The 24,161-nt window shown below is 35.6% G+C and overlaps 1 protein-coding gene across 1 annotated transcript in view; it reads left to right on the plus strand.

Moving 5' to 3' along the window:
- Positions 1–23,176, plus strand: part of LOC149566961 (formin-like protein 18) — a 54,904-nt gene extending 31,728 nt beyond the window's left edge. Inside the window, exons 7-17 of the mRNA XM_089820170.1 lie at positions 6,934–7,032; positions 7,219–7,260; positions 18,134–18,214; positions 18,339–18,389; positions 18,486–18,567; positions 18,686–18,780; positions 20,189–20,260; positions 20,358–20,474; positions 21,431–21,499; positions 21,608–21,674; positions 22,688–23,176. Of these exons, the coding sequence (XP_089676296.1) occupies positions 6,934–7,032; positions 7,219–7,260; positions 18,134–18,214; positions 18,339–18,389; positions 18,486–18,567; positions 18,686–18,780; positions 20,189–20,260; positions 20,358–20,474; positions 21,431–21,499; positions 21,608–21,674; positions 22,688–22,872 (960 nt within the window). The 3' untranslated portion in view covers positions 22,873–23,176. The remainder of the gene's footprint in view (positions 1–6,933; positions 7,033–7,218; positions 7,261–18,133; positions 18,215–18,338; positions 18,390–18,485; positions 18,568–18,685; positions 18,781–20,188; positions 20,261–20,357; positions 20,475–21,430; positions 21,500–21,607; positions 21,675–22,687) is intronic.
- The last annotated feature ends 985 nt before the right edge of the window (positions 23,177–24,161 follow it).

Genomic DNA, 24,161 nt, shown 5'->3' on the forward strand with positions numbered 1-24,161 from the left:
TATGATAGAATTGAGTGGCCTTTTGTTATGGGTATGCTTCAAGCTTTAGGTCCCCCCCCCCTTTTTTGCAAATGGATTGACATTCTTGTTAAAGATTCATCTACAGTCATAGATGTGAATGGTGATTTCACTGAAAATATTGTTTTGCAAAGGTCTACAAGGCAGGGATGTCCAATTGCCCCATCCTTTTTTGTTATTGCTGCAGATGCACTATACTATATTCTTAGGTCTTCTTAGCTAGGACCTCCGTTCAAGGGCATTACCTTGCCTAATAAAGAGATGTTAATTGATGCTCAGTTTGCTGATGATACTGCTCTATTTGTTTTATTGGATGAAGACAACTTTGATAATTGTTTTCATAGGCTTCAATTCTTTTCTGTGGTCTCTCGAGCTAAAGTGGCCCCACATAAGTCCTCCACTATTGGATGGTCTCCTTCTCCCCAAAAATGGCTTGTGAGAAAAGGACAGCAGTGGATGGGGCCGAATGAAATTGTTAGATATTTGGGGAACCTGTTCTCTATTGATCCTTCTTTAAAGGATATGTGGCATTGTTTTTTAACCAGAATTGAAAAGAAATACATGAAATCACAGACTCACCTCCTTTCTTTAGCTGTTAGAGTGCAAGTGGTTCTAAAAGTATTATTTGCTCATCATATTTACTTTTCTTCAGCATGGCTATTTGCCAATTATCAGACCAATAGCTTGGAAAAGATTACGAGGGATTTTTTGTGGTCTGATGGGTTAGGCAACAAAAAAAGACACTGTGTCAAATGGTAGTAGTGTTGTTTACCAAGGGAGAACGGAGGATTGAGTATTAAAGACTTGAAAGCTCAGGGTATGGCACTAGCATCTAAATGGATCATTCAATCCCTCTCAGGGGAGAAAACATGAAAAGTTCTTGTTAGAAATAACATTAATAGATCAGGACTCAAAAAAGCCAAATGTAGGGATAATATACCTCTATATGATAAAGTCTTTGGAAGTTTTCAGTTATCTATTTTTGGCTCTAAAGTGTTTCAATCTATTGGAAAGCTTGGTCCCAAGTCAGAAGTCTTATCCTATTAGGGGTGCATGAGGTGGTTCTCCTTATTTTGTTTTGGATAGATCTGTTTGGTGGGGAGTTTAAGTTAATGGTAAACCTCTTGCATTAACCCAAAGTTGCTCTGCTAAAAAACTGGAATAAACTTGGTATCTCTTTACTCAAAGATTGTTGTTGACAATAGCTTAGGGCTTTGGAATGAAATAGGTGGGTAATTTAAGATTCCAAATTCTCAAAAGAAAACATACTCCATTATTTCTAAAGCTGTGGGCCCTTTTTTTCCGGGGCATACTATGAATACTAACAAGTTCTTGCAGTGGACTAAATGGAAAGATGGTAAGGAATTTAATATGGTATCTACTAAGCAAATTTATAACATTCTTAAGGATGACTGCTCTATTTTCGACAGGGTGAATCATGGCTGGGGGCTGAAATACCCGACCTCTAAGTGGCATTTTATCTTTTTTTTGGCATGCTCCCTGCGAACCTAAAAAGTGTTGTTTTAGATGGTTACTGTTGCTGAGGAAGCTTGCTGTTGGTAATACTCTACCCCAGAATCTAGGTAATCCTATTATATGTGGAGTTTGTTCTGAACCTGAGTCTTTTGAGTTGCTGCAGCTTTGGAAATTTCCAGAGACAGGGTCATGATGCTGATGCGGGAGGGGCAAATATTGAGACACAAGGAAGACGCCAATACTTTTCCACACACAAGGACATTCTCGATCAGAGAGAGTTGGATAATCTTAACCAATTTATCAAAGATCTCAGTATTGAAGATAGAGTTGTTGCCCCCAAATAAGATCCTCATGTTCACACAATACCAGGACAGAAAATATAGGATGAGAGTATACAAGCTGAATAACAGGATTTACAGTGCTTCAGTTTTTCTCTTTTTGTATTAGCAGATAGTATAATATGTTGTCAATCATAACTATGATCACTATTCTCAATAGGTAGCTACCTTGGTTTCTCTGAGGTTTTTCTGATATTGTAAAATGTTAAAAACCCAGACATTTTTGTGATGTACTTTTGATAGTAATACTACGTTAATACAAAAAATAATATCTCAACCAAAATGTGAGCAAAAGTTGTGGGAGAAAGCTGAAGTCACTACATCTGTTTGAACTTTGAATAAATCTGCCCAAAGAGTTTTTAATCACAGCAAAACAAGAATTATCCAAAATCGGAGAGGGAGACTAGGAAGCTTAACCCAAACTGACAGGACATTAAAAGATTTTTGAAGGATTAAAATATTGGAACCAAGGGCTTAAAAGTAGTGCATACTTCCCCCATATCCAATTCTGGTCATCAGAATCAAATCTGAACTTTCGAGGGTTTCAGCAAATACAACAATTAAAATTGCTTGCATAAAGGTGTCAATTTCAAGGTGACTATCCAGGTGAGGCTGGCAACAAGCATACATCCATTTGCAAATCTGAGAAACATTCAGTTGGAGTTGATTAAATGGTAGACTGCACCATATTAAGAGTACCATTCAATTTCCATAATACTGTCCTCAAAACTAAAACTTGGGATGTCTTGGATCAGCGGCTATCCCTACACTGATTTTTGCTGGCAGATCCTGATTTTTCAAAGCAACATCCTTTAACCTCAAAGCTCTGCCTTGACTCACAATAGATGCAAACAAATTTCTTGAAAAGATATCAGAAACAGCTGCAAACAATTTTCTGTGAAAATGTTCGGAAACAATCTCTCCTGCCAAAAGAGGCAAGCTCTGATCTACGTGGCACACCTAGAGAAGATTTGTGAGCAGCATTAATCATCCCCAAACCTACAACATGAATGGCAACACATTTAGCTGCAAAAGGCATGACAGATCTGGTTAGCTTGAGCCCTAAATTCGGCAGATGATTAGAGTTTGCAAGGGAGTGGCTGTGGGGAGATGTCATCATTCACATTGTAGACAATAAATAGGATACTGGGTCCTCACCCTAGGACCTCCAGGTTCCAGTGCAGTTCAAACAAAGTCTGCGTAGTCCCTTGGGCCTGGACAGGGGTTCGGCCCATGGGTTGTGCATTTGGGTGTGCCGAACCAGGGATGAACTTGGAAAACATTGCTCTCTCATGGCAGAACGCAGAAAAAATTTGACCTTTTTTAATTTTTAGTCTCTACTTTTTAAAATGATATAGAACTAGGTCTGAAGGTTCGAAGAATAAAAAATATTAAAATGTGTAAAGGTTCTATCACATGGGACTTTGCAAAGTTGTTCTGATCATAAATCCTATATTATGGAATATAGCGCATTGAATCCTATTTTGTGGGCAATGTATGGTTAGAATATGTGTGATTAGCTGTAGAAAAAAATGAACAGATGAGGACTAAATCCATGCAGTATTTGGAACCCATGTAACTCTGAGCAATTACCTAAAGGTTAAAAAGTGCAAGAGGTAAGAATTGGGCGGAGCAGAGCAATCAGGTTGAAAAAGAATGTAGTGAAATAGCTTAAAAGTTAGAGGTACCACTCTAGACCTATCATTTATCAGGAGGCGAAAGCAAGCCTATCTGATATGCCTTAGTTTGAAGAATATACTATCAGATATGACTACAATATTCTGATTGCGGAATATGCCATTAATAATGGCTAGTAGATTTTGATTGTCAGAAAGATGGAAGTAGAGATTCTCGGCTAAGGGAGAATGGGACGGTAATTGGCTGCAAAAGACATACCATTTTTGGGTTGGCAGCAAGAACAGAAGTTCCACACAGTCAAATCTTAACAAAGTTCTCCTGTTAATCTTTGATAGCTTTAGTTGGCTAAACTATAGTGCAAATATATATGTTATATGTAAGTGTGAGATATAATATATTAAATATATGAGATGTTTATTTGTCTATATTAATTAAATACTAATGAATAGACATGTCCCGTGAAGGGACATGTCTATCCATACTTCATCTTATATTAGAGAGATGGCTGCTGTTTGGAAAATATATACCAAAAGTGATAGTACAACTACATTTGTAGTGATCTCTGGGAAAATAACATGGTATCAGAGCCATGCTGCAAATTTAAAGAACTGATGAACATCATATGATTTGATATACTGTCAAAGAAAACACAAATTGATGACATAACTTCCGGAATCCAGTAGGAACCTTAGTGGAGAGTAAACTCAGTTTTAGCACCTCTGTGAAAGCAATTCAAAAGGAAGTTCCAGCACAATTCATACAAGTTAACAATCCTATATAAGATACATAGAGTTACTAGCCATGCACTCACAACAGAAATTATCAGTTACCTGGAGCAGATTATGACAGGAAAAAAGAGAGGTATAAAAATTAGGAGGAGTATACAGAACCAGGCATGATGAAGGAAGATAATAGAAAGAGATACTGAAAATCGAATAAATTATATGCGAATCTGGTCTTCATTTATCGCATAGCAAGAGATGGCGATAATGTCAAACAAGAATATAGTAAATCAGTAGTCACACACCACATATTACACAATGTGTACAAGTGACACCCATTGCCAGGCATGAAAAATATATTATCCCTCACATCAATATCCTTTATCTATCTCATTCGTTTAGCTCCAAATAGTTGATCGATAATGTATATATTTCTCAGTCGATATAATCTCCAACAACATATATCTCAGAAGGTATTCAAAAGGGATCAATAGTTAGAACATACGACATACGAGGATGATCAAATTGAATAAGGGATATTCAAGGAAAAGGATATAGCGTTAGATTACATCTCAACACCCTATATTATACTCAACAATTTTATTACCATCAATTGTCTCCTTGCAACCAACGATATTAGGGAAAACATTCAAACTTAATTCTTTTGAGCATAAAGCACTGCTTAACAGGCAGATCTGATTGCAGGCATTTAGGGATAACATACTATGTGGTGCGACAGATTATATTATGAATTCTTTGTCGGATTATTTTATATTGGTGAGAAGTTGCAACTACATATATGCAATAAGCAAATACTTGCTGACAAATTACTAAACTTAAGAAAATGATGATTTAAAGCTGTTTGATTAAACAAGCGATTATTATGATTTATTGAGCTAAGGAAATAAAGGAACTTGGTCAAGTTAAAGACCATGATAAATATTCTATCGTGTAAGGTGAAGATTATAATAATAACTACATAGAATAGAATAAATTTGTTGTAAATTAAGTATAGATTCAAGTTTATAATATTCTTACGATTAATAATATTATTGAGAATAATTATTAAAGTTAATTTTTATTACTATAAAAGCTATTTGCCTTGATCTTCTCTCGAGAATGTTATTATAGGAAAAAGGAAGATTGATTTCCAACTCAGAGGAAGATTGAGATTCAGAGGGAGCTTGACATTTCATTAGATGCAACCTTGAAAGAGAGGGAGCATATAGAGGATATGGTTTTGTCAAACTTCAGTGCTCTTGGACATATTAACTCAGAGGGATGTTTTTTGTTTTTTGATTGGTAAACAATTGAGACCTTGTCAATTGTATTATATTAATAAATCAAATTACACTATCTCCATTCAAAAGGGCACTGGTAGGAAAGAACGGAGAATAAAACCTCCAGTCTTGCCCGGGACTAAAGTCCTATATAACACAATTTTAAAAGGGGCATACCCCAATTTTATGCTTAAAATCCTTTATAATACAATTTTAAAAGGGGCATACCCTAGTTTTAAGAATACATGGACCTATCCCCTGTGTACATCATGAGGAACTGATGACTTTCAAATGATTATCACTTGTGTTTGCATAAGTTATTGTAAGGTCACGATCTTACAATAACTTCATTCAAATGACAAATGAGTTGGCATTCAATAAACCAGGAAGTCAAATGAGTTGACATTTCAGAAACTATTTTTTACGTTGAGGTAATATGTTATTCATATTGTGTATGAATCTTGTTTATCCTCTTTAGCTAAGAGGGAGTGTTAATTAATGTTTGGCAGCTTTAGTTGGATAAACTATAGTGCAAATATATATATATATATATATACGTGTGAAATATATTAAATATATGAAATATTTATTTCTCAATATATTAATTAAATTCGAATGAATAGACATGTCCCATGAAGGGACATGTCTCTCCATACTTCATCCTATATTGGCGAGATGGCTGCCATTTGGAAAATATATACCAAAAATGACAATACAACTACATTTGCAGTGATCTCTGGGAAAATAACACTTCAGACACTATGGTATGCAACTGTCGTAAGGGGTTGACCAACCACCAATTAATACACTAGAGTTTTGAGAGCCCAATCTGGAATTGTTAACATTTTGACATTATTAACTAAAACATTAATATGGTGGTATATTTTGGCATTTTGCTATGTTATTTGAACTAGAACATACACATACACACACACACACATGGTGGTTGATTTCGCTATTTTATATGACTAGTAGTATGGCAGTGTATTATAAATGTAATTACTGCTGCATATATGCATATCTTTTTTATTTTTATCTTAAAATGAACCCAAATCTCCCAAAATGTTTTTGACCAAGCCCATGAACCTGATCTGGGACTTGCGACTTAGGGTAATAAGAATAATAATCTTACGTGCATAATATAAGTTTATAACATCAAATTATTGTATTTATACATATATTGTGGTTAGTTTAAAGTTAAACTTTCAGGTTAGCGACCCTGGTGGAACACATGCATGTACAAGAATAATTTCTGATTAACTTAAGCATGATGTAGATCTTCCTCATTTTGGTTGTTTCCTGTCAAACACTCGTTGATACGTATGCTTCTTTTCTTCTGTATAACTCTGAATACTCACTGTTAAGTTTTGCACCATATACTATGGAGTTTCAAATAAGTAATTTGTACTTATTAATTCGAAATCTCACAGTTCATCACTGACTGGCTCATTTGGACTGCAGAATGCTGTGCTTGCCCTGGATGATTCCATTTTAGACTCCGACCAGGTGGATAACCTTATAAAATTTTGCCCCACAAAGGAGGAGATGGAAGTGTTGAAGGTATGTTATATTTAGGAAGAAACTAAAGGGTGCTTTGGCTACACACTGATATTTGTTATTATTATGCATATTATCGATTGTTAATGCTTCAAACACATTAATTTTCTATGGTAATTCATCAGTACAAGCATTTTATTCCTAGTCTTTGAAACTGATGAGCAGCCATGATGTTTTTCCACTATTCAGGCCTATACTGGAGATAAAGACAATTTGGGCAGGTGTGACCAGGTTTGGATGTCTGTCTATGCTTTACAAAATATTTAAGCTCTTTTAAAAAAATTGGGAAATAAACTTTGACAGCTGGCTAGAAATAGTTGAATAGCATATCGATAGATTGCATTTTTGAGAAATAGCAAGAGTATGGGCAATGCTTGTTTCCTACCCTCTTTGAAAGATAATTTTATAGACCCCTTTGAAAGATAATTTAATAGACAAGAATTACTTTAGAAGTGACATGAAGTACTTGCAAAGAACAATTAGAACACTGCATCCTTGAGAACCAAGCTAAGTACATGAACAATTGGGAAATACAAAGGAATTGCTGCAAAATCTTATCCCAAAAAAAGTAAATAGAGAAAGGAAAATTGAATAGACAAGTTAATATAAATATACAAAGTTTTAAAAGAGTTCAAGTTTGAAAGTACAATATTTTTACTTTTCTTTATACAATCAAGATTTTGACACAATGTAAAATCTCCAAATTGGGAAAAAACCAACAATATCTTCAAACTAGGGCACAAAAACATGGAAGATTTTATTTGCATATAATAAATTCTACAATAAACTGAGAATTATGATAAGATTACTAATCTGATTTTTCTGCTAAAAGAAACAAATTTCACAGTATCACTAAACTTAGAAGTACAGAAAATCCTATATTTCTGCCTAGAATTTTCAGAAATGCATTAGAATATTTTTTTTCTTTATTTTTCTGAGATAAGATGAAATAAATGTGCAGATTTAAATTCCAAAGGTTGGTAATTATGAAGGGTTGTCACTCTCTTGAAGGGTTGCAATTATGAAAGGTTGTGACTCGCTCAAAGGGCAGAAATAATGGACTGTGACTTTTTTGAAGGGTGGTAATTGTGAAAGGTGGTGACCATTGCAAAAGACAAACATGATGAAGAGGTGTGACTTTCCTTCACATTGGAAGATATAAATGAGAAGAGTTTCATTTGTTTAGAACATCAAAGAGAGATCAATTTGTGGAATAATATATTTAAGTGTTGGCTCAATTCTTATGAAAGTTGGTGAGCTTTCCACCAATAAAGTATAAAGGAGTAATCTTTCCAAGAACTCAAGGATCACTTATCCATCATGACTCACTAGTGCATTAAAGCAACACCAAATCCCCTATCAAGTAGGCCAACCCGTAGATGGGGTGAAGTGGCCAAATTATTGGGGGCTCGTTTTGTGCTCTTGGACTTGATTGGAAGGGAGAAATACATGATAAGGAGGCAGAAGCTCTAAGAACCCCATCGAGTACGCCAACCCCTAAGTGAGACCGAGAGGCTGAATGACAGGGTGTTCATTCTATGCTCTTGGGCTTGATTTGAAGGGAAAAATACATCATAAGGAGGCAGTAGCACTGAGTCCTCTATCAAGTATGCCAACATCTAGGTGGGGCCAAGAGGTTGAATGACTGGGTGTTCATTCCTTGTTCTTGGGCTTTTGATTAAAAGGGAGAAATACATGATAAGGAGGAAACACCACAATGTCCCCCATTAAGTATTTGGTGCAGGGGCCCTAGGTCCTGAATAAGGTGGTCAAACACCAAGGTCAATAAGTGTCCAAGATGGCACAAGATAGTTTAGGCTTTCTTATTATGCATATAGGCAAGTTGATTTCATGTTTAGATGCATAGTCAAAGGGTGGTCAAACATTGGGAGTTGACCAAAAATCATCATTTTCAAGTTTCATAAACATGTTACATGTTTTAATGTTGTTTAGTAGGCATTGTGAAGTTTTTGTGTTAAGATCATGTAAAAATTATAAAATTGAAAAAATTGCAATAAAAGTTGTCATGCAACTTTTTGGCAACGTTTCTTGCAAAAATCTGGAAGTCCAACAGTCAGAGCTCTGTTTGGATCAAACTTGAATAGCTGAAGTTGTAAGGTCATAGGAAAGGATATTTATATTGTTTATCTTCCACCTAGAAGAGGTTAATGTGAGATGTACAGATTTGGAATGATAATATACAGTTTTTGGGAGTGAATTTATGCACAATCAGCAAGTATGTTTCCTTATTCGACTGCAGGTTGACAGTAAGTGACTAAGCCATTCTTAGAAAGTTTTTATCTTGTTCTTAAATGAAGGGAATGATTGTTTTTGTTTGAATTGATAAAGCAATAGTTGGTTTTAGATTTTTCCTTACCTGCCGGTTACCCTAGACTGTGATAAGGGTTTAGGCGTAAATATTGTATTTCTCTCATTATACATGGTGGAAACTCATGGTATTCGGTGTAAAGTAAGTTATCGATTCATAGAAGATATTCATGGTGATGCTTTTGGTGTTCTTTATCAGACTGAGACACAATAGCCACAAGTTGGGACTGCTATCTCTGGTTTTAACGTGCTGATGGTCTGAAAAACATAACACAGTGATCATTTTATGAGTCTTGGAGGTTGGAGCTTCGGTGGAAGGAAGGTAAGGGTGACGTTGATGTTAGTGGAGAAAGAAAATCTACCTTTGGAATCGAGTTTGTGAGTCTACAAGGCTAAACAACATTTTCAAGTAATAAATCCTAGAAACTATGGCTCGAGAGAAAAGGGCTTTAGAGTTGAAAGGGCTTTAGAGTTGACACCCAGAAACCATCTTTGGGATTTAGATATGTTTTTCATGTAATATTAGATTCTGCAATTTGTTAGGAAGGTTGTTTGTAAGTTGGTGGAGTTTAGAGTTAATTTTGGCGGAATAGTAGGAAATGATGTATTAGGGTGCATGGAAGTTTAATATCCTGGTGGATGCAGGTGAAGTGAGGTGTATGGGTGGGTTTGTGCCTTGGGGAAGGTGTTAGACTACTTAGAAGATAGAGTGAGTTTGAGATGATGAAGTTGGGTTGTGTGTGAGACCATTTCACCTCTGCCCTAGTCTTGTGTTGGTATCTAAGAAGGTATATTAGGATATCCTTGGAGTGTTTACCTCTTACTTGCAACAGTATGCCAACACTTAGGTGCGATAAACATGCTTTGTAGCTTGATTGGAAAGGATGGTCTATCATATAGAAATCATCAATGATCAGTAATCATATGGTTGTGAGGAAAGCCTTTAATTGAATTGAAAACCTTTTATTTGTGGCTTGATTGGAAAGGATGGGCTATCATATAGAAATCATCAATGATGGTGTAGTCATCAAGCTCAAAGCTCATCCATGGTATCCTCTTGTTGCATCTAATGTTAAACCCATTTGCCATAATTGCATAAAATCATCCATGGCAATTCTTTCCTTGCCACTAGACAACAAAACATGAAATTGTGACCTGCATTGTTGCCCACCAACATGTCACTTGCATCCCATTCATACATCCTCTTACTCTAAATGGTTGATACTTGGGAATACCTAAACGCGTAGTTCAAAATTTCATTCTCTGCCACTTATCGGTGAGGCAAAAAAAATTATAGACAAATATTGGAGAGAAATCGACAACTTCTTGAGAAAATATTGGGAATTTAAAAAATGACTTAAACATAATCAAAATTGCATTTTTTACAAAATTCAATAAGTAGATGCATGTGATGAGTCAGTAAATAAGTAAACAAACCAAACAAGCTAATCTAGATATATATAATTATAAATGCAATAAGTAACAAAATCGCATCCTAATGTGGAACGTTGATGTAGTCACTCTAGATTGCTGCCAAACACTATTTTCCTCCTCCCAAACCCTTCTCCACTCTCCAAGATGCCCAACGTTGCAAAAGATTTATGTTTTTTCTTCTTTCTAGGCATCCCAACTTTTACTCACAAAGCCTGTGAAAAGTTCTTTATTAATTGCGAGAAGTTGTCGAGAAGTGGTAAATTTATCGCCTTGAAGTTTCAAACTTCTCGACTCAAAATCTCGCGCGAAAAACACAACTTTTGTCGCCAGCTTCAACTTCTCATGAGAAACTGCTATATTGGTGCTTTGTTTGTGTGGATTTTAACTATGCTTGGATGTAAAGCAGTAGCCCCATGTGCTAAGGTTATATTATCTTTTTCATCAACCACTCTTTGAAGTATCATTGATTGTGCCCTCATTGTCGAATATAACTTCAACGTAATGCATTTCATCTCTCTCAAGACATCTATGATTGGGCACCCATGCTTCTTGCCAAGTACAACACAATTTACGCACCTCATCTTGCTCTCGAAATCCAACATCTTCTCATCATCTTCCTTAGTTTGGATGGAGCTCTTGACTACTCTTGAGATCACTTCTTTTGCTTGGTATTTGTATCCCTTTGATTGTGCTTACCGCTAGGAGTAGAAAATTCCATGTGGTGTACTCTCTCAATGACATTGGTAATTCTAGGAAGATCAAAAGTTTTGGCCCAATACCAGATAGGTTTTAACAAACCCTCCATGCCTCTTCTTGTTCACATAAAAAACCATTACTAACTACCATCGAGACTTTGAAACTATGCTCCATGGAGATTCTGGGATGGGGATATTTTAGGGGACGGGGACATGCTTTCGGGACGGGTATAAGTCGAAGCCAAAATTTAGTGGATGGGACCTCAAGGACTGACAATGAAAAACATAGGGGATTTTTTTATAAATAGAGACAAAATTCAAATATGCATACCATAACATTGATAAACCATTCACCGTAGACATTTTAGAAGATCAATACATGGAAAATTATCAAATAAAAAGGATTTTTTTGGGGTGTTTTGCCTTTACCGACTGACTAGAAGAAAGGGGAGGACCAACACTCCACTCGTCCTCATTTCATTTTCAGGATAGGTACGGCCCCCAAAATCACAGGGGATGCGTCCTCATGGAGCACTTCTTTGAAATGTGTAAATCAAGTGTAGCAGACTGTCTCAACTGAGCTAACTCTCTGGAGTGTGCTTTTGAATCCTTGTGGTCAACCACTCTATTAATAAAGTGCAAAATTGATCATAAGAGAAAATCAAACCATGACCTTATGTCACTAAATCATGATACCACCACTCGTTCAGCTCCTTCAAGTTGAAGAGGTAGTAAATTTAAGGGCTTCAATCTCCATCTAATTGAAAGCAAGTTAGCATCCAACTTTTGAATCCAAGCTCTAGTAGTATCTTTGAACGATTCATCAAAACTGGGTAAGGATAGATTTCCTACCCTTTTCTGCAGCCCATAATTCTGAGACACTTGATTCTATGGTTCGTACTTTGTATTTGTGTGTCTAGTGATAAATAATCTCTAAAAGAAATAGCTGAATTAAAACATTCCCCCAAAGCTCGGTACTTAACCAAAATCTCAACATCCCCATTGTCCTCCATGGGTTCCTCTTTTGTAGGCACATCCTCTTGTTTAAAGGTAGGCATGAAAGGTTCGGATTGTGATGAACTTTTAGGTTTGCTAGTAGAACACTCATATTTTACTGCAGCTTTGTTGCTTTCCTCTCTCTCCATCTTCCATTTGCTTTATTATGAGCGATTTGACTCAAATAAAGATTGGTATTTTGTAGCTGTCTTAAAATTTCTGTGAACATTTGTTTTGCCTCATCTTCACTTGTGGATTGTGGCTGATCATTTCTACAATTACTCCTTTTTGTTTTTCCAAGTTATGGTCACTCTTTTCACACATACAATGAACCTAAACTGTGTGCCAAGACTTGCAGCTCTGATACCCCTGTAGTATCCCTCAATAGGGACAATAGGAAAACAAATATTTTGAAAAATGATCTGAAACTTTTTTTGCATATAAAAAATTCTGCAGTTAACTTGGAACAATGATATTACTAATCACATTTTTCTGCTGAAGGAAACAAATTTTTGAGTATCACCGAACTTAGGGAAAATTTAAAAAGTCCCTTCAATTCTGTCTAGAATTTTAAGAAATGCATTACAATGTTTTTTCTTTATTTTTTCTGAGATAAAGATGAAATAACTATGCAGATTTAAATACCAAAATACCTCAGACTTGTTCAAACCCTAGTCACCCTTAAAACTCTCAACACTAGGTCTGATATATTTGTGCTTTCTGTCGCCGTCATCATGAATGCTCAAGAATATGAAGATGCCACGCAGTAGTTAATTCAAATCTGTACCTTAAGACTTCAATTTTCACCTCTAGCGATCCTGCAAACGAATAATTAATTGGTCCAAAACTAAACTTTGTTCTTCAACAATAATATAATTACATTTCCAATTAAAATGTCTTTATTCTGAAAATTGCAGAAGCACACCTTTTATTTTGAATCAAACCCTTAACCCTTGCAATTTTGTCTTCAATAGAGACTTCAGAAATTTGCAACAATTGTATTTCTTTTGGGAACCCACCTTTAAAAAGAGTTAGGTTCATTGTCCAACTCTTGTTGATCTACTCTCATAAATCATCATACACCCATCACATCAAATCCAAAAAAACATGCTCACCACAGCCCGGCAAGCCTCCTTATAAAGAATTCCAACCTCTATCCAAAAGATAATGCCTCATTAAATATTTGTCCCATTTGGACAACCTTATTTTAATAAAGTGATTGTTTTATCGATAAGTAAGAGATAATTTTCACAAGTCAAATTGTTAAATCATTGACTCATGTTTCATGCATAGTGGTTCACATGAATCCATCTGTAATGAGAATGAATGGAATACTTAACACTCATTGGATCTATGTGATGCTCATAGATGTGAAGAACCGGGAGTTCCCAAGAGATCACCCCATCTCAATACTACTCCAGCTTGAGCGTGCTTAACTCCAAAGTTTCCTCCAAGGTTAAACCTGCTCTACTTGCAACCCCATTTGCTAAAGCTTCACCAAGTGTTGTGCCTTATGAACCATTCATTAGAAAGCCCCTTAAGCTCATCGATTGATAAGTAGGAGATATTTATTTGCAAGTCAAACTCATTGACCCATGAATCATGAATGATGGTTCACATGAACCCATCTCTCATGAGAATGAATGAAATAATTAACACTCATTAGATCTATGTGATGCTCACAGAGGTGAAACACTAGGACTTCTCGAGAGGTCACCTATCTCAATACTACTCCAACTCAAGTGTGCTTAACTATGGTGTTTCCTCCATGGTTAAACCCACTTTACTTGCAACCCCATTTGCAAAACCTTCACCAAGTGCTATGCCTTATGAACTATTCATTAGAAAGCCCCTCAAGCTCATCACTTGATAAGTAGGAGATATTTTCTTGCAAGTCAAATTGTGATACTGCTATTAGGATATAACTTTGTAGTTTTCGAGTCAAACTCATTGATCCATGTTTCATGAGTAATGGTTCACATCAACCCATCTCTCATGAGAATGAACGAAACAATTAACACTCATTGGATCTAGGTGATGCTCACAAAGGTGAAGCACTAGGACTTCCCGAGAGGTCACCTATCCCAGTACTACTCCCTCTTAAGGGCGCTTAACTACAAAGTTTCCTCGATGGTTAAATCCACTCTACTTGCAACCCCATTTGCAAAATCTTCACCAGGTGTTGTGCCTCATGAACCATTCATTAGAAATCCCTTTAAGCTCATTAATCGATAAGTAGCAGATATTTTCCAGAGCAAGTCAAATTATGAAATTGCTATCAAGATTTAATTGTGTAGTTTTGGAGACAAACTCATTGACCCATGTTTCATGAGTAGTGGCCCACATTAAGCCATCTCTCATGAGAATGAATGGAACACTTAGCACACATTGGATCTAGGTGATGCTCATAGAGGTGAAGCACCAAGACTTCTCGGGAGGTCACCTGTCCTAGTACTACTCCAACTTGAGTGCACTTAACTACGGATTTTCCTCCATGGTTAAACCCACTCTACTTGCAACCTCATTTACAAAACTGTCACCTAGTGTTGTGCCTTGTGAACCTTCCTTTAGAAAGCCCATAATGCCCATCAATTGATAAGTAGGATATATTTTCCACCACAAGTCAAATTGTGATATTGCTATTAGGATTTAACTGTGGAGTTTATGAGTCAAACTCATTGATCCATGTTTAATGAGTAGTGGTTCACATGAACCCATCTCTCATGAGAATGAATGGGACATTTAGATTGGATCTAGGTGAAGCACCAAGACTTCTCGGGAGGTCACCTATCCTAGCACTATCCAGCTCAAACCCACTCTACTTGAAACCCCATTTGGAATTGAACCATTTATTAGAAAGCCCCTTAAGCTCATCAATTGATAAGTAGGAGATATCTTCCATTGCAAGTCAAATTGTGATATTGCTAGTAGGATTTAACTACATAATTTTGAGTGAAATTCATTGACCCATTTTTGATGAGTAGTGGTTCACATGAACCTATTTCACATAAGAATGAATGAAACGAATTGATGAGTAGGAGATATCTTCCATTGCAAGTCAAATTGTGATATTGCTATTAGGATTTAACTACATAATTTTGAGTCAAATTTAGTGACCCATTTTTGATGAGTAGTGGTTTACATGAACCCATTTCACATAAGAATGAATGAAACACTCAATACTCATTCGATCTAGGTGAGGCTTATAGAGGTGAAGCACGAAGACTTCTTGGGAGGTCACCTGTCCCAATACTACTCCAGCTCAAGCGCACTTAACTACAAAGTTTCCTCCATGGTTAAACCCACTCTACATGCATCCCCATTCGCAAAACCTTCACTAAGTGTTGTGCCTTACGAGCCATTGATTAGAAAGCCCTTGAAGCTCATCAGTTGATAAGTAGGTCATATTTTCCACATCAAATCAAATTGTGATATTGCTATCAGGATTTAACTGTGTAGTTTTTGAGTCAAATTCTTTGACCCATGTTTTATGAGTAGTGGTTTGCATGAGTCCATCTCTCATGAGAATGAACGGAACACTTAGCACTCATTGGATCTAGGCAATTTCATAGAGGTGAAGCACCAGGACTTCCCATGAGGTCATCCATCCCAATATTACTCTAGCTCAAGCATGCTTAACTACGGAGTTTCCTCTATGGTTAAATCCACTCTATTTGCAAAACCTTCACCAAGTGTTGTGCCTTATGAACCATTCATTAGAAAGCCCCTTAAGATCATTAATTGATAAGTAGGAGATATTTTCCACAACAAGTCAAATTGTGATATTTCTATCAGGATTTAACTGTGTAGTTTTCAAGTCAAATTCATTGACCCATGTTTCATGAGTAGTGGTTTACATGAACCCATCTCCCGTGGGAATAAATGGAACACGTAACACTCAATGGATCTAGGTGATGCTTATAGAGCTGAAGCACTGAGACTTCTTGAGAGGTCACCCATCCCAGCACTATTCCGGCTCGAGTGCACTTTCTGTGAAATTTCCTCCATAGTTAAACCCACTCTACTTGCAAACCACATTTGCAAAACCTTCACCAAGTGTTGTGCCTTATGAACCATTCATTAGAAAGCCCTTTAAGCTCATTAATTGATAAGTAGGAGATATTTTATTGTTTATTATTTTCACTTTATTCTTTTATTAAATTAATCAATTGAAGTCATTAGTTTTATAATAATGTGAGTCTCTGAAAACTTAATAAACTAATTTAAGTAAGCTGATTTATCATTTTTTTGGGGGACATGCATTTTTTTGCGAATAATTTGGAGTTTTTTTGGGATTTTATTTCTCCCTTTCCATTCTTCAATGTTCTTAACTTTATTGGCAGTGTGCAAGAAAGATATTGATTTCTTACAGGGATATACACCAAACTTCTAAAATTCAAACTTAGCAAAAGGTCAGCATACTTAAAAAATGCATAAATTTTGTTAAAATAATTTTTATAAATGTTTAGAAGTCTGAGTTTAGGGAACACATAAGTAAATTTTACTTTACTAATAGCCTAAAAAAGATAACAATGCACATAGTAGTGTCTTATGATTTTAAAGTACAAATCTAATTATCTAATAAACATTTTATAGATTTCTCCCTACTAAAGCTTCCTAATGGCTGTGTGGGTACACTCTAACTGGATGGTAGTGGCTTCTGCTGAGGAATAATATCACACTGGATATGATGATCACTTAGCAAAGCCTCTGTTGATACTTGCAGGAGTGCTTTTTATACATTTTCTGCCTATTCTGTTGTTTCCTTCTTAAATTCTCTGATCTTGTCTATGGACAATCACAGAGATCACAGGTTCCATATTTCAGAAATCCAATTTATGAACAGATTAATGGCATCCTAGTTAGTTGCTTCATTTGTCTCCTTCCCATACACCGTTTTTACACAAAGACGGTTTATGCCATACATCAAGGTCATTTAGGCACTGTGAGTTGACTTCTCTTGTTTTTTTCACACTGATGTCCTCAAATGTGTACTCCAATTACATTTTCAAACTCAGAAGCACTACTGGATCGGGAAAGAAATGCAAATTTCAAGGGTTTAAGCAGTTGATGTTTTTGCACCATAATCTTTCCAGTACAAGTCTGCAAGGACAACATTTATAAGTTTGTAACTTTACTTACAAGTAAACTGAAAGTGTAGTTAATTAGCTTAGTTAAATTATATTTTTATATATGGTTGCTGAGTCAATCACCTTTGAATACATGAAGCTGAAGAAAATAACCTCCCCCTTATGGATGGCCTTGTAAACTAGCAGCTGATCCAGAAATTTTTCGGCAAGGTTTTCATTAGGAATTGTGATTTATCCTTTTTATGCATTTGTTGATTCCATTGGTAACCTTCTCATCACTGCTGGAGAAACTGGAGGAGAATAACTTCTGGATTCAAGTCACGATCCTTTGCGTGAGCGTGTTGAAATTGTTTTTTTAGAAAATATAGAGAAAGAAATGCTAACTCATATGAAAGGAATACTTAACTGATTGTATTTTAATGCATATATGATGATTATGTTATTTAACTTGTGAAAGTTTTGTTAATTTTGTACTAAAGTAGCTTGGAAAGAATTCAAGACCATCCTTGGAATAAATACTGAATCCAGCTTTATACTTGTGGAATATGCTGATCTTGCCAGTTCTTCATGGAAATGATGAAGGTTCCAAGGGTGGAATCAAAGCTGAGAGTCTTTTCCTTCAAGATTCAGTTTGCTTCCCAGGTAACTAAGTTTGAAAATGTTTTGTATTTCAGTGGTATTATTCTTACATGCAGAATATATATAGAATTTACCCCCTTAAAAGATTATTTTCTAATATTGAATGTCTATTACCAAACCTTTGCAGGTGTCTGATCTAAGGAATAACCTGAGTATCATAAATGCTACCTCTCGAGAAGTGATTATTTTGTCTCTATAAAAACTGTGCTCTACTAGTTACACATCTTGTCTCTGTTGTCTACCAATGTTACTAAAATTGCTTTGAATCTGACAGGTTAGAGATTCCGTTAAGTTACGGAAAATTATGCAGACAATTCTTTCTCTGGGAAATGCATTGAATCAAGGAACTGCAAGAGGTCTGTTAACTTTAACTGGAAAGTGTAATAAGTGGTTAACTTATGTTTTCTGTGAACAGTGATGCTAATACATATTAGAGCATTAAAATAACCTTGCAAAATGTGAATTATTTTATAGGCTCAGCAATTGGTTTTAAGTTGGATAGTCTCTTGAAGCTGATTGATACACGTGCTCGGAATAACAAGATGACACTCATGCACTACCTCTGTAAGGTCTGTGTGATGTCTATATATTGTCCTGGTTCTTCTTACAATATTATGGTAATCTTTGAAGAATTTATCTGATGAATATTAGAACTAAGGTCCTAATAAGTGAATGTGTTCAAATTTTGGGATAATCTTTTACTAAGCACAGAAATATGCCAAACTATTTCATTGGTCTTATCAAAGGAATATGATATAGAAGATTCTTAAAATAAATGATCATGAAGGTTGACATCGATCATGTGATCACATTTTAAAATCTTTTGCTGTCTATCTTGGATTATTAAGTTAGATTCTAATTCTAGAAGAAATTCACTGCACGATGAACCTGGCCAGTTCTCAATTTGGAACAGATGCTTTTAGTTGGGTAAGTTGTTTGTATCATCTCGGTTTACTAGAACACATTCAGGAATTACTTCACCTCTGCGCTTTAGAACCTGTCAGATTCACCTTAACATCCTGCTGTTTGTTGGGCAAATAAATACCCAACCAGAGGAAAAATTGAACACTCTTGGTGTTCAAGGCCTCGAATCAATTTCATGCTCGTAGAGAAAGAATTTTCGATTGACATTTCCTGCTCAACCAGCCCCTGCAAGTTTTCCCAAGGTCAAATATTTCCTACTTGGTTTATGTAGAAAGCTAGAATGGAAACTAGTTTTTGCCTTGACCCTATCTGCAAAAACTAGTAGACGTCCATAATCTCAACTTTTACATTGATTGTGATTGCTGGGAGATGTACAAACAGTTGCAGATAGTTTCCCTGAGTGATGGGGATGCTCAAAGTTTCAAGGCATAGCAGACCAAGAAAATAGAGGAAGGGTTAGATATTTCTGCGGTCTTTCATCTTTCACTCATTATTCTCAACTTGTAGTAAGATAAGACTCTTGGCAATTAGTTAACCCTTATGCATAATTGTAGGACACCATTTCATTTTTTCACCTTTTCTTTTTACAGGAATAATTCCCTTGCACGCCCTCCTGGTCTCATTAATTTCCCTCTTAAGTAGTGTACATCTCAGGGATAACATCCTGAAGGAACCAATCCTCTAGTTATACTTTGGGATGAAGCAATTTAAGATAAGACGAGTATCTCCTTCCAGGCCAATTGGTAGGCATATGTTCTACAAAAGTTTATATAAGCTTATGATTATTGATTAAAATTGAAAACTAGTTTGTATGATGGGTTTAGTGGTATGATCTGAAACATCAGACCTTAAATTACCTAGGCATTCTAATGCAGGATATTTTTGCAAAACATGATTATTGAACTGAAACTTTAGTTATTGCAATACTTTCACAGCATTGTAAAAAATCTTGATTCTGATATGTCCTTTCATTGATTGTGACTTTCCAGTTTCAGATTTGATGAGTTTGCATTTCAATTTTTCTTTTTCAATTTTATAAAAAAATTACCACAGGTGCTTATGGACAAGTTACCAGAGCTCCTAGACTTTGACAAAGACCTAGCTCATTTAGAGGCTGGATCAAAGGTAATCTCTGCAGAACAGTATAGACTTCCAAATAAAACTTTTCATTAATATCTGGTTCATGCTTAGAATGCTAAAATCAGCTCCAATATTTAATCAGATCCAATTAAAGACACTAGCAGAGGAGATGCAAGCCATAAGCAAAGGTCTGGGGAAGGTCGAACAGGAATTAGCTGCATCAGAAAATGATGGTCCAGTTTCTGAGGGATTCATAAAGGTATTAAAATTGATGAATACTCTTGTTGATTAAGTTTAATCTAAGCTAATTAAGTAAAGGCGTAGGAAATGCTGAACTGGAATTAACCGCATCAGAAAATGATGGCCTAGTGTCTGAGGGGTTCATTAAGGTATTGAAATTGGTGAATACTCTTGATGATTAAACTAGCTTAGATTAAGTTTAATCATCAATCAGTAGGCTACATTTCCTGTTCTGCCTATGCTTTTGACTGCTCAACCTAATCGGCTCCAAATTATAAAATTAATGAAGAGGTTATTTTTGTCATAGATTAAGGAATTGGGAAGTACCCAGAAGCATATGATGTTAAGATTATGACTTGGATTTTCATTTACCTTACAAAGCTAAATTCTATTTCTCACTCTTACTTACTATGGTAAATTTATTTTGAAGCCTCATAGTCCTTTGATATTTTTTATTATACCTCTTGCACATTAGCTGATCAAATGTTTCATTTTAGGGCCTTCAGTGAGCTGAAAGCTGTTCTTAAGTCCAGTACTCTAGATCACATCACTGCATTTATAAATATGATCTCATATAGGAAGTTTATGTTAAACAAAGAGTAGGTTAATGTAATATACACTGAGTACAACCAAAGGAACATCTATATGACCTTCTACTATATTGATTTTTCAAGCAATTCCTTTTTATACTCTCCAAACTCATTTTATTTTAGTGCTTTTATACCTTCACTTTTATATTTATTCTCCATAATTTTTATGTCTACTATATATATATTTAATTTTCATGTTGCTTGGTTATATTGGTTTGTTTATGATGGATTGATATTAACCAGGCAAAAATTGTTTTTAAATTATAAGTCTATAATATATTGCTGACCAATCTTTCAGATGAACAGGGATAATACTTTTTATTTATGAAAACTTCTATCTACATTCCTCCAGAATTTTTTCCTGACTCTGTCATATTCGATCCAGATACTTAAAGGCTTCCTTCGTGTTGCTGAGGCTGATGTAAAATCTCTTACTTCACTTTATTCAGAAGTGGTATGTATTCTCCCTTTTCTCCCCACATAAGTATCTAAGCAATATCATTAGGCACTCTGAACTGTCTTGTTCAATCCTAGTAACAAGCAATCCATATGTGGTTTACAGGGTCGAAATGCAGATGCACTTGCCCTATATTTTGGAGAAGATCCTGCACGATGTCCATTTGAACAAGGTATGAATCTTCTGTTGAAGGAAACACATCTTATTTTGCATCAAAGAGTGAAAGTTATTGGCCAACAATTTAGAAATTTTTGTCCTGTGAGATCTAGAAAGAGTAATGTCTCAGTTTTCGTAAACAATTAACTCCACCTTTGATATTCATGGTCAAATCTCTTAGAAAAATAATCAACTCTCCTAATAAGAGTGGAGAGTTTTCTTCTTGCATGAAAATAAGCCATAGACAGCCTTATTGTATGTCACTTCTCTTTGCTATTCTCTTATATCTAGGTGTCCCCTAAATATAGGCTTTGCTGGGAAAGAGGAAAGATGAGCTAGTATTGGATTTTTGCTTGAGTCCTGATTTCTCTTCACAAAGATTACATAAAAGAGTCAGATATGCTAACCTTTCTGTGTTTTTCTTGGACTCCCAAAATTTTGAAACATGATTTGATCAATCCTTTCTTTCAGGGTCCCACAATCTTGACATTTTTGTTTTTCCTGTACTCTTCATGAAATACACTCCCTTTCAATGATTGGATTCATCCAACCTTCCCGTTTAAACAAAAGGGATGGACATATGACTTAAAAATAAATTTATTCTATTAGAATGAATAAAATAACTCACAAATTTCTACATGTTAAAAAGAAATAATGAATGCTTCAATCAAATTTGGTGGTCATCCAATTATGCAAGACCAGATAGAAAGAAACCTCTCAGAGAGAGATTTATTGGAGTGGTGGGTGCTGCTCCACCTCGGGCTTTGCAAAGAAACCTATTCTATATCCCTGCCTCTGACAGTCCCCTTCATCTAGCCCTCTTTTCCCCTCTCTGCCCACCAGCCTATCCAATCAAGGGATGTTAAAGCTGTCATTCATTCTGACCTTGTTGGCCGGTAGAGTGGTTTACAAGTGACCATAGTTAGTCAATACGACTTGAAAGTACATTGAGATACATACAGACTGGTTAGAATATAGTTAACTGGCTGACATTCAAACTGATTTATTATTTTACATTTGACTATGCAGTGGTTTCCACACTAGTGAATTTTGTGGGTATGTTCAAGCGGGCCCATAATGAGAATTGCAAACAGGCAGAATTTGAACGAAGGAAAGCTGAAAAGGAGGCAGAAAGAGAGAAGATGAAAAATACTCCTCATAGGAAAGAATCTGAATCATTGTTGATGTCTCCCGTCAGAAGCAAAATTGGATAAAATGCTGTCAAATAATTCCTTACTGTAATCAAATGCAAATTTCTTTACTCCCGTTTGCCTATTGTGGCAAAGATCTGATTATGTTATTGAAATGTACAGCCATGAGAACTTGTGGCCAAAGTTACAAGATAAAGCAGACACTGAATGAAAAGGCTAACGTGCAGGTCATACTACTGGGATTGGCAAACATATCCAGTCATAGCTGTAATCATTAGATGTTGCCATTGGCTTTCTAACGGGCACTCACTGTATTCTTAATCTAATTGATAAGAAAGAATCAAGGCTCGACATTGTATGCTTTCAATTATGTAGTTTCTGTACATACATCGTTTGCCAGCTTTGCATGTTTTATTCAAAGAGTTTTTTGATATATACAACTGTTTTTTCTAAATGGAGAGCTCAAAGTCAGGCCCACCTCCAGTCGGCATCATTCGCAACCTTTTGTTTCTCTTTCTTTTCCAAATTCAATTTACGTAACATGCCTATTTGAATATTGACAATATTTTGGCTTGACTTTTAAATTTTTTATTGAACAAGTGTTGGAAACCCTTGTTTTTCCTAGCCTTTAAGGCTCATTTTTTCCTTTGAAACCATCTCTAATATTGTAAAGTCAATGTAGCTTTTAGTTTGTATAGGTAGATAGTTCGCAGATAGGAATGCACAAACTGAACCTTATGTGCATACATAGATGTTAGTTTAATGGAAGTACTGACAAACGCTGTAAATGTCTACAACAATAATATTTTTCTGCTTGTTTCTTGTCAGATTTTTACTAGAATACCCAGGTATACATTTTTCTCAATGATAATAATTTCGTTCTGGTCTTTTGTCAGATTGCAAATTTCATTTCTAGAGAAAGTTGCAATCTGACAAAATACCAGCACGAAAATATCACTGTTGAGACAAATGTGTATCTTTATTCCTCACAACATATGTCACACGCCTATGAAATAGTGTGTAAAATCTATAGATGTATGTTGGTATAGAAAGTTGCAATCTGAGAATATACGAGCACCAAATATTACTATTGAGACGAATTTGTATCTTGATTCTTTGTAAGATATGTTAACACACTCACGTATTAGAGTGTAAGATCCACAGATGCATGTAATGTTCAGTCTTTTGTCAGATTGCAGGTTCCTGTATATTCTAAGTTGCAGTCTGACAAAATACCAGCAACAAAATATTATTGTTGAGACAAATGTGTATATTGAATCTTTACAGCATACGCTTAACATTTCCAAAAAATTACATCTACATATGCACTCAAGGTTCAATGGTATATAGTG

Source organism: Cupressus sempervirens, chromosome 3 (assembly GCF_028749045.1).
Source record: "Cupressus sempervirens isolate cs-2001-9-10 chromosome 3, ASM2874904v1, whole genome shotgun sequence".
NCBI lineage: Eukaryota > Viridiplantae > Streptophyta > Pinopsida > Cupressales > Cupressaceae > Cupressus > Cupressus sempervirens.